Raw genomic sequence first — 10,757 nt, 5'->3', positions numbered from 1 at the left:
GGAGGACAGTTGGGGGCCATCAGGCCAGCAGGGGAGAGCAGTTGGGTTCGACCGGGCCGGCAGGGGAGGGCAGTTAGGGGCAACCAGGCTAGCAAAAGACAGTTGGGGGTCATCAGGCCAGCAGGGGAGGGCAGTTGGGGGCCACTAGGCTGGCAGGAGAGGATAGTTGGGGGCCACCAGGCTGGCAGGGGAGGTCAGTTGGGGGCAATTGGGCAGGCAGGGGAGCAGTGAGGCATCAATCAGACCAGCAGGGGACTGGTTAGGGGGTAATCAGGCTGGCAGGCCGAAGCAGTTAGGAGCCAGCAGTCCCAGATTGTGAGTTGGACATCATCCAAGAAGTCCCAGATTGGAGAGGGTGCAGGCCGGGCTGAGGGACACCTCTCCCACACACCTCACACACCCCGCCCCCCGCACCAAGCACAAATTTTGTGCACCGGGCCTCTAGTCCTATATAATAGAGGGAATATGCAAATTGAGTCACTCTGCCACAAAGATGGCTGCACCCACAGTGGAGGCTAATTTCCCATAATGAGCCTTAACGAGCAATCAGCAGGGACCTGAAGCTGCGACCCCCCACCCCTGCCCCTGTGGGGCTTGACAGGGGACCTCAGGCCATGCCCACCACCCTGGCGCCAGGCCAGGGGACCTCAGGCTGCACCCTCTCCCCTGGCAGGGCTTGACGAGGGACCTCAGGCTGCACCCCCTGTCCTGGCGCCAGACCAGGGGACCTGAGGCCGTGCCCCCTACTCGGAGGGGCTTGACAGGGGACCTCAAGGTGTGCCCCCCTGCCCTAGTGCTGGGCCAGGGGACCTCAGGCCACATCCCCCCAGCGGGGCTTGACGGGGGACCTGAGGCTGTGCCCCCCTCCCAGTGCCAGGCCACAGGACCTGAGGCTGCGCCCCCCGCCTGGTGGGGATTGACGGGGGGACCTCAGGCCACCTCCCCTGCCCAGTGGGGCTTAACAAGGGTGGGACCAGCCAGGTCTGGATCTAGCCCAATGTGGGGGGGCGGGGCGGGTGCTGGGTTTCGTGCAATTCCAAGGCACATGTGGGTGGGCGGGGACTTGACTCGAGTCCTGTGGTGTGCCCAACTCTGACAGGAGGAAGATTTTCATATATATTTTACTAATTCTTTCACCTCTGACACTTCTATTATAAAGGGCATATAGCAATATTAAAATATTTCCTCTAATTAATCCCCTTTTAATATGCACGAATTTTGTGCACCAGGCCACTAGTATCAGTATAAAAGGGTTGTCAGGTTGAAAACCAAAGCTTGTTCTGTGACCTGGTCTAGATTGGAGACAGAGAACCAAGGTTTGACTGTACTTCCTTACTCACGGAATGGAGAGGAAGCAAGAAAAGCCAGAGCTAAGGAAACAGACACTGAGACGTGGTAGGCTGGGTATGTGTTCTAAAGCCAGCTCTGCCTAAGCTGGCAGTATTTTCACATCAGGAACAGGAGCCTGTCTAGGGCCAGGTTGGGAGGGAGGTGAGCGCAGGGGCAGGGCCAAGCACTGAAGCAAGACGAAGGCAAAGGCCCGGTAGAAGCCAGTTCCTGGTGGCAGTTGGGCAGCTGGCAGCTCCCAGCCTCACCCGCCATGGTCCTCCTCCTGCCCTGGCTCTCGCGGTGTTGCGTTCGTTGCCTCCTCCTGCCTTCCAGGCTGCTGGCCCCTGGCAGCTCCCAGAGATGCTGCTCCCAGAGACCCAAGCCAAGCACAAAGGAGCAGGCCAGCTCCACCGGCAGCGGGAAGAGGTCCCCCACCGCAGTAAGTGGCACCAAGAGTGAGGGTGGGAGGTGAGGGGAGATGTGTGCTGGGGAATCCCCAATCTCATCCTGTACCACAGGCCTAGAGCAGATACCAACCCAGACCCCTCAAGTCTGTTGCCCAGTTCCAATTCTCAGCTTCCCAGTATGCTCCCCACCCCCACTCCTCCAGACCTCAGGGCTTACTCCCAGCTTGCAGTCCACTGTCCTTGAGCAGGCATTTCCCCTCATTAAGTTAATGATTTCTGGGTGGTGGGGGAAGGGGCAGGCAGTCTTTCCTCCCTTGTCCTTAGAGCCCCTGAGCCAGTGATCTCTATCTGCCCTACCTCGTGCTTACCAAGAGGCCAATGGCTAAGACAGGAAGCTACTCTTAAACGAATGGTGTCACAAACTGGAGGCAGAATTCCTGACTCCCAGCCAGCCTCAGCCCCCTGCCGTGGCTGATGTTACCCTCCTCACATCCCTCCCCTAGGGTCCTGGGCTCCCTGCTGAGCTAGCCCAGGCGGAGGAGCTGCTGGAGCAGCAGCTGGAGCTGGCCCAGGCCCTGCAGGAAGGGCAGGAGGGGGCCTGGGAGGCCCAGGCCCTGGTGCTCAAGACCCAGAAGCTGAAGGAGCAGATGAGGAGACTCCGAGAGAGCCTGGGAGGAGGAACCTAGGCTGCTCTGGTGCCCACCTCACCTCCACACGGGAAACACTGCGCACCACCTGCCTGGAGACGGCTGGAGACACACCAGCCTCCCTCGGGCCACTAAGAAAAACAGAAGACCCCTCCAGAGGGCCAGGCTGGAGAGCAGCGGAAACCATGACCCCTGCAGTCGTCTTAGCCACGTGCCCCCACCGTGACCCCTCCTGCCGACAACCTTGGCCCCACATAACCTCACCCCAAATTCAATAAAAGGAGCACTTAGACACCACAGACGCATGTTTTTTGTTTTGTTAAAAAAAGTTCTCACAAATAAGGAAACGGATTTAGAAGTGGTGATGTAAAAGAGGGAAGGCATGGGGTGGGGCTGGGCTGCCAGGGGTAGGGGCAGTAGTGTCTCCTTCACCCCCACGCCTGGTGTCATCTCCTGAAGAGGGACAGACGATCACATTCCAGAACAGGCGATGTGTCCTCTATCGTGTCTGTTCAACTGAAAAGAAAATATGGCGGTTAGAATACGACAGGAGAGCCCGGCTGGTGTGGCTCAGTGGTTGAGCACAGACATATGAACCCGGAGGTCACAGTTCGATTTCCAGTCAGGGCCCTGGGGTTGCAGATCCCCAGTGTGAGGGGTGCAGGAGGCAGCCTATGAATGATTCTCTCTCATCACTGATGTTTCTCTCTCTCTCCCCCTTCCTTTCTGAAATCAATATATATTTAAAAAAAAAAAAAGAGTAACACACGAGAAAGAGGTGAGGTTGGCAGAAACACGTGCTCATACACGCAGATGTCTGTGTAGTGTCTGGTCTAAAGAGCAGACTTGGGGGAGTGAAGAGATCCCAAGTAGACGTGAACTAAACATCCCAACAGGGCGTCGTGTTCAGGGGGCATGAGCTAGTCAGGTGCCCATTATGTAGGGGCTTTACCCACATGATGGGATTTAAGCCAAACACAGCAAGGACCAAGGAGAATTACACGTGGTGGGGGAGCTGGTCCGTGTGATCAATACTCACTGTAGGAGGAGATGTCTATCTCATCAGGCAGCTCACTAATATTGACCTCAAAGCGATCCTGCACATCATTGAGGATCTTGGCATCATTCTCATCTGACACAAACGTGATGGCCAAACCCTTGGTACCAAACCGGCCTGCTCTGGCCACCTGGAGGGAGACAGAAGGTAGGACAGGAAGACCCAAAAGAAGACAACACCCGAGAGGGATGAAGATGTATGCCACGAAGACAGGAAATATGGGGCGGGCGAGGTCACTGAATAGCCAGAGGGTGCGGGGCTTACCCGATGCAGGTAGGTGTCGGAGTCCTCAGGCATGTCATAATTAAAGGCAATGTTCACCCTCTCGATGTCCATGCCTCGGCCAAACAGGTTGGTAGCCACAAGAATTCGTCGTTGAAAATCTTTAAATTGCTGATACCGAGAAAGCCTTTGTGAGAAAGGAAATTAGAAAACAATGAATCCTTTCTCTCAAGTCTCTTCCTCCCAAGAACACAAAATATCTTCCCCATTTCCAACTCGCCTCTCCTCCTGGGGCATCCCTCGGTGGATGGCGATGGCTGGGAAGTTCTGCTCCACCAGGAGCTGGGCCAGGGCGATGCAGCGCTGCACAGACTTCACAAAGATCACCACCTGTGTGTGCGTGTGTGTGTGATGTAGGTCCATGCGAGTGTGAGGTTGTATGAAAAAGGAGTTTTCAGTCATTACTCTTCTAAAGGAATTCCTCAGTCCCTAGCATGTTTCCTCTTCTGCTCTAAATGTAACTTACCCCAAGTCTAGATAAATTTTATTGCAAATAAACTAAATAATAGCCCTGGCTGGTTTGGCTCAGTGGGTAGTATCGGCCTGTGGACTGAAGGGTCCTGGGCTCGATCCTGGTCAAGGGCACATGCCCGGGTTGCGGGCTTTATCCCCAGTGTGGGGCGTGCAGGAGGCAGCCAATCAATGATTCTCATCACTGTTTCTCTCTCTCCCTCTCCGAAATAATAAAAAAAACACCACACACAAAAAAATATCCTACATAGAGGTAAAGTGATGAAACACATCTCCTCAGTAAATAGTACACGAAAAACAAATTTAAAAACCTAAAAGGATGATCAAGACATTTCGGAACCATTACAACCTTATTAAAACCCTTTAAGGATTTTATTTTGAGGTTTGCTTTCATGTACTAAGTACCTGTCTGTGCCAGCAATGGAACAGAACAGCAGTTCCCACCTTGCCTGTGCTCAGCCCCAAGACATATATCTTTAAAAGAATTTCATGCCCAGCCAGCATGGCTCAGTGGTTGAGCATTGACCTATGAACCAGGAGGTTACGGTTTGATTCCCAGTCAGGGCACATGCCCAGGTTGCGGGCTCAATCCTGTGTTGGGGGTGCAGGAAACAGCCCATCCATGATTCTCTCTCATCACTGATGTTCCTCTCTATCCCTCTCCCTTCCTCTCTGAAATCAATAAAAATATATTTAAAAAAAAATTTTTTTCTCTTAAGCCCTGGCCTGGAGGCTCAGTCGGCTGGAGCACTGTCCAGTACACCAAAGGAAAGGTTGTGATTCGATTCCCAGGTAGGTTACAGGTACGATCCCTGGCTGCAGCGCACACAGCGAGGCAACAAATTGATGTCTCTCTCTCTCTCTCTCTCGTCAACGAAAATATCCTCAGGTAAAGACTTAAAAGATTTCACTTGAGAGAATGTCTCCACCATCCTCTTGCATCACCTATGTGGTTTCCTCTACAACCGGGTACTGAGCACAGATCTCAGCTACAGTTGGAGACGTGCTCATCCTCCCATTGGACCTGGAACAACTGACCTGGTTGAACTCAAGGACATCCAAAAGGTCAAAGAGCTTCCGGTTCTTCTCGTTGTCCTTCAGTTTCACGTAGTACTGCTGCAACCCGTGCAGCGTCAGCTTCGTCTCATCATCCACGAAGATCTCCATTGGCTGAGGGGGAGGGGGGAGGTAGGGGGGGGGAACGGGAGGAGGGCAGAGTGGGGGGGTTAAACCTGGGGGGGTGGAGGAAGTTGATCTCCAATACACCCCATGGGGGGAATGGGGAGAAGAGAAGACTGAAAACTTCACCCCGCTCCCAAAAACATGCCCATTTTCACAAGGTCTCTTCCACCTTTCACCTAATTTCCTCCCTATCAATGGAGTTCTAAGAATGCCCAACTGAAAACTGTCAGAGGAAGGAACTTTGCAGGGAGGGAAAGGAGCAGAGAAACCACCCCACGGCAAGATGCCATGACCTCAAATGGAGGCGGGGAAAGAAAAGTCAGTAGATTCTCAAAGGGAAACACAATCCTAACACCTGGGAAAGCAGGGAAACACTGACTGGACGTCAAAATTCCATCCAAGCAAGTGTAAGAATGCGGGGAGGACAAGGACCGCTCCACGAGTGCTCCCTCTGCTGGGAGTCACATCCTCGTAAAGAGGATGGGAACCCTCGATGGACATGAGCAACATGCCATGAAAGGAGAAGCAACGATTCAAACTGAGAAACCACTTGCCCTCAACCACAAGGGCACAGCTCCAGATGAGCCTGGTCTCTGAGCGATGACTCAGCCATCGGCAGTGTCACAGGAAGGCATCAGTAAGTGGTGCCAAGAAATCAGAGTTGCCCGGCTCAGGGGTTGAGGGTCGACCTACGAGCCAGGAGGTCGACGTTCGATTCCCGGTCAGGGCACATGCCTGGGGTTGCAGGCTCAATCCCCGGACAGCTGATCAATGATTCTCTCTCATCATTCATGTTTCTCTCTCTCTCTGAAATCAATAAAATATTTTTTAAAAGAAATTCAGAGCTGCAGATATGCACTTATGTTTTTACCCTTGAAGGGGAGGAAGATAACATTAAAAAAGACAATTTTTTAAAATAAAATAAAAAAATTTTTAAAGATAGAAATTGAGACAAAACCCAACTCTAGAGCCCAAATTTCCTAGCACTCTTCACTACCTTGGGAGCATAAACATTAAGACCCAGGGTCCAAGATTTTGGGAAAGGGTGTGTGTCACAGGAGACAGCCAGAAGCCAGTCGCAGAGGAAGGCTTTCCAAAAAGAGGTTCTGTGGCCTCCAAACTCACTGCAGCCCAAGTCCAGCTACAGACAAGGAGCTCTCATCCCATGGGAGGAGCAGAGCAGGGAGGCAAAGGACACACTCCACTGCGTACACGGCGGGCCGCCTACCCAATCCCTAACCCACCTGGTTACATCAAGTGGAGCGCTTCACTGTACCCTTCCCCTCTCCCGAGCATTACACAGAAGGGGAAAATCTACCACCCCATCCAGGACACTCCTCCCCACCCGACACGTATGGGGGAAACAAGGAGCACGGCACGCCTTGGTTCAGGAAAAAAACCGGGAACAGAAAAAGAGGCTGGTTTGGTCCTCAGCTTCCTGGTCAGGTTTCCCCGCGGCCTCCGCTGCCGCCATCCACGCCGGTGCCGTCTGAATTCCCCCGCTGCGCCTCAGTGCTTCTCTCTGCTGCTGGCTCATGGCTCACATCAACCGAGGTTCCACGTGGGTGCGAGGAGGTTCGGGTGGGAAGGCGTAGGGGATCGGGGATTGAGGTGCCAAAGGCCCCCACCCCTGGAGGTGGGGAGGGAGCGGATTCATTTGTGCTGTTTGCTCTTCGTTTGCACATGCCTTGCCATCTGTCTGTCCCTCTCTTGCTCTCCTGCCACCGGGAGGTTACGAGTTTTGGGGAGCAGAAGGCTCCAGTTGTATGCTCGATGCCACCTTGAGGGTGCGTGGCTGTAGGGGATGTGTAGGAGACGATGGGTGGGTGGTAGGGCAGAAAACCCTGCCCTCCCCCAAAAGGGAGAAGAGGTTCAAAAATGCTGTGATTAAAAAAAAAAAAGTCGAACACTACCCGCTCTCACGTTAACCCGACCAAGTCTTCCGGAATTTCCCTGGCACCCGCGCAGACCCTAACGCTAGCTGTCTCTGCCTCTGTGCGTCTCTTCAAGGAGCCATCACTCCCAGATGGGCGCGTGCCCTTCTTGGTGCTTGAAGGACAGGGAGTCTGGAGGGAGCGGGCCCGCAGGGGAGGAGGCAGTGGGCGGGAGTGGAGGGAGAGAAGGGAGAAGGTATTTACGTCTTGCATGAACTTGCGGCAGACGGGGCGGATCTCTTTGCTCAAGGTGGCACTGAACATCATGACCTGCTTCTCGTGGGGGGTCATGCGAAAAATTTCCTGGACATCCCGACGCATGTCTACAAGGAAGGGAAAAGCAGCATGTGTCATGAAGACCTCCCAAGGAGCTCGAGACCATTGGAAACGGGTAAGCAGGGTCCATTCAAGCAAAGATTTGCCTCAGGTCTCTCTCTACTCTATTTCCTCTAACCCTCACAAAATCACATCCATAGTAATAATACTAGTACATTAGAAAAAGCAATGAATTTGGAATCAAGATTTGGGATCAGAATCCAGTTGTGTGTGTGTTTTAAACAGGCAAGAAATATGATGAAGCCCCAAAGCCTACAACTACGAAACAGGGAGAGAGCCTACCACCGAGGCCCCAAGGATGAGACCTTTGAAAACACTTTACAAGTCCCTTCTCCCTACCCGTCCCCAAGCCCCGGCTACCTACGAATGGGGCACACCTGTGATATTCCAGCTGTCAGAGTGCTCCCTGCTTCCTCTGGCTCACACTTTCCTACCAGTCAGGAAATGTGACATCTCTACCTGGAGCCCACCTCATAGCTTGCCATCCAGAACAGCCAAAGATCATTTGGAATGACTCACCCCTAAGGCTATGTCCACCCCTCGTCCCCCATTCACCAAATTTGAGTTCTTAGAGAATATGTTCTGTGACCCCACTTAGCACACTAGAATACCAAGCCACACAAATGCCCAGCAACACCCTCCATATTAACCCTAGAACTTAAGTCTACATATCTATTCAGCTAGAAAGTCTCATGATATATGCGGTGCGAGGATGTCAGAGGGTAGACCGCCCCCTCCTCCAGTTGGGCATCTCCCCTAAGACACCCAGTAGAGGGATCTGTCAAGGAAAGGGTGATGTAACAGAGGCCCTCTGCCAGCCAGGTCCCTCCCCTCCAAGATAAAGAAACACTCAGCACAGAATGGCACAGAGGGCTGCTTGAAGAGTGTGATAAAGGCCAACCAAGGGAGCCAGCGCCATCGTGAGGGCGGCAGATGCAGGGTCGTCCTGCACGACAGTGCTCCCGTGTCAACCAAACAGCATTTGGTTCAGGCCCAGTCCCAGCACTGCCACTCACCGAGTTGTTCAAGCATCTTATCACATTCATCCAAGATAAAGTGTTTAATGTGTTTGAGGTTGAGGCTCTTATTTCGAGCTAAGGCTAGGATGCGGCCAGGGGTCCCCACGACGATATGCGGGCAGTTCTTCTTCAGCACCTCTTCATCCTTCTTGATGGACAGACCTCCAAAAAACACTGCCACCTGCCAGCGGGGGAGAGCGTCTCACAATGAAGCAATGACTCCAGTCTCCACAGGTCCCATTCTCGCAGCTTCACCTACACCACTTCTGAACATTTCAGAGCTAAAAGGAACAGGAAGGGCCGTCTAACCTAAAATTACTGTCTCCTCACACACTGAGGGAGACACCATGACTTGCCTGAGGCTGCAGGGCTGACCCGGGCAGTCAGGACAAGCCCCCAGCCCCCCGCCTTACCCTAGCCGCTTCCTTCCCAGGACTCCGACCAGGCTTCGCTCCAAGAACGAGAACAGCCGGAATCACCAGGTCAAGGGCCACCACAAAGCTCAGGGAACATCAAGGTTCCCTGACTCACCCTAAACCCCTTTGTACAAGCCTATGAAATGGCTGATTCAGGCGAACCATATCACTCCTTATTAACACCATTAGGGGAATGGCTATTGAGGATCTGGGACTTAGTACAACACAACACCAAAAACTGCTTTCTAGTTTCAAGGGGGGAAGGTCAATCAAGGAATCAGGCTATCATAACCCTTGTCCTATGGTAAATCTAAAATCACTAAATATGGGACACCCAGGTTTACAACAAAACAGGAGGTACACAGGATACCCATGAAGAATTCTTGCCCAAAACTTTATTTACAGAAAATATTGGGAGAAAAGTACAAGCTAACTACCATAAGGAGTAAGGAGACAAGCCCTGGCAGAGTGGCTCAGTTGGTTGGAGCATCGTCCTATACACCAAAAAGGTTGCGAGCTCGATTACGGTCAGGGTCAGGGTGCATACAGGAGACAACGGATGGCTGTCTCTCTCACATCAATGTTCCCCCCCCCCCCATCTCAAAAAAATAAATATATCAATGAAAAACATAACCTCAGGTGAGGACTTAAAGTGTCATGACAATTTGTATTTGATCCTGACACCAAGAATATAGGCACAAAGGTGATGAGTTGGACCTATACACCTAGTCAAGTGGCTAGGAGGAAGTGCAATCCTAGCTCACCACAGAGCTCAATGATAAACGCTTCTACAGTTATAACAATGGAAGCTCATTCCTAGTTTCCAAGTTTTAGAATCAACCCAGACAAGACTGCTTGGAGAAAGGACAGAAAGTCAATGCTATCGACACAGACGGTGTAAACACAGAGGCATACATCATGTGGACACCTACATACATACAGCATTCAGAACATACTTAGAGAATTAGCATTCATGTTCCAAAAAAACAATGTAAGTGAGCTGAGTAAAAAAGGCCTATAAATTGGTAAATTGAGGAAACAGTGCTTAATACTTCGTTTTACAGAACCAGCAGAATTTTCAAAAAAGGGTAACAATGATTCACTTCTGTGAAGCAGGGTGAGAGATGGGAGGCCTTGTGGATTACTGAGGCATTCCTACCATGCAGCTACCACCAGCACCACACTTAAGTTGCTAAAATTATTTTTAAATTATAGTAACAGGGTTGCGGGCTCTATCCCTGGTAAAGGGCATGTAAGAGGCAGCTGATCAATGTTTCTCTCTCAAAAAAAAAATCAATTAAAAACGTGTATATGTAACAGGAAAAATTATAACAATCTGAACAAAAGTATTCTTTTGTTTTGTGTTTTATTTTTGTTGATTTCAAAGAGAGGAAGGGAGAGGGAGAGAGAGATAGGAAGATCAATGAGACAGAATCGTTCATCAGCTGCCTCGTGCACACCACCTACTGGGGATCCAGCCCGCAACCCAGACCAGGAATCAAACCGTGACCTCCATAGGTCGATGCTCAACCACTGGGCCACACCAGCAGGGTTGTGTTTTGTTTTGAAATAAAACTTTGGTTAGTAAAGCCATAACCTGAAGGCAGCTTTTATTTTCAACCATAGTTTATTATTAGTACTGATATAATTTTTTAAATAATTCTTTATTGTTAAAAA

General features: G+C 51.5%; 2 protein-coding genes across 3 annotated transcripts in view; one reads left to right on the top strand and one right to left on the bottom strand.

Annotated features, from left to right (window-relative positions):
• Positions 1-1,524: 1,524 nt before the first annotated feature.
• MCCD1 (mitochondrial coiled-coil domain 1) lies at positions 1,525-2,524 on the top strand. The gene is made up of 2 exons (XM_005859897.1): positions 1,525-1,768; positions 2,240-2,524. Exons 1-2 carry the CDS (start codon positions 1,601-1,603, stop codon positions 2,420-2,422), a joined length of 351 nt encoding a protein of 116 aa, XP_005859959.1. The 5' UTR covers positions 1,525-1,600; the 3' UTR covers positions 2,423-2,524.
• Positions 2,525-2,673: 149 nt separating this feature from the next.
• The window catches only part of DDX39B (DEAD (Asp-Glu-Ala-Asp) box polypeptide 39B), a 12,757-nt gene continuing 4,673 nt past the window's right edge, over positions 2,674-10,757 (bottom strand). The window contains exons 5-11 of one of the 2 annotated variants that reach the window (XM_005859896.2): positions 8,662-8,845; positions 7,514-7,632; positions 5,232-5,363; positions 3,943-4,052; positions 3,705-3,849; positions 3,423-3,570; positions 2,674-2,899 (exon numbers count right to left, since the gene is read on the bottom strand). In XM_005859896.2, coding sequence (XP_005859958.1) covers positions 2,883-2,899; positions 3,423-3,570; positions 3,705-3,849; positions 3,943-4,052; positions 5,232-5,363; positions 7,514-7,632; positions 8,662-8,845 — 855 coding nt within the window. In that variant the 3' untranslated portion in view covers positions 2,674-2,882. The remainder of the gene's footprint in view (positions 2,900-3,422; positions 3,571-3,704; positions 3,850-3,942; positions 4,053-5,231; positions 5,364-7,513; positions 7,633-8,661; positions 8,846-10,757) is intronic. The other variant, XM_014534495.1, reaches the window with a different exon arrangement.

Source organism: Myotis brandtii, unplaced genomic scaffold (assembly GCF_000412655.1).
Source record: "Myotis brandtii unplaced genomic scaffold, ASM41265v1 scaffold130, whole genome shotgun sequence".
NCBI classification, from domain to species: domain Eukaryota; kingdom Metazoa; phylum Chordata; class Mammalia; order Chiroptera; family Vespertilionidae; genus Myotis; species Myotis brandtii.
Note: the sequence above shows the minus strand (reverse complement) of the source record. Positions and strands in the feature narration are given on the sequence as shown.

Coding starts and splice junctions, on each gene's coding strand:
- MCCD1 (XM_005859897.1), top strand. CDS start 1,601: ATGGTCCTCCTCCTGCCCTGGCTCTCGCGGTGTTGCGTTCGTTGCCTC. Junction 1,769..2,239: donor GGAAGAGGTCCCCCACCGCA/GTAAGTGGCACC, acceptor TCCCTCCCCTAG/GGTCCTGGGCTCCCTGCTGA.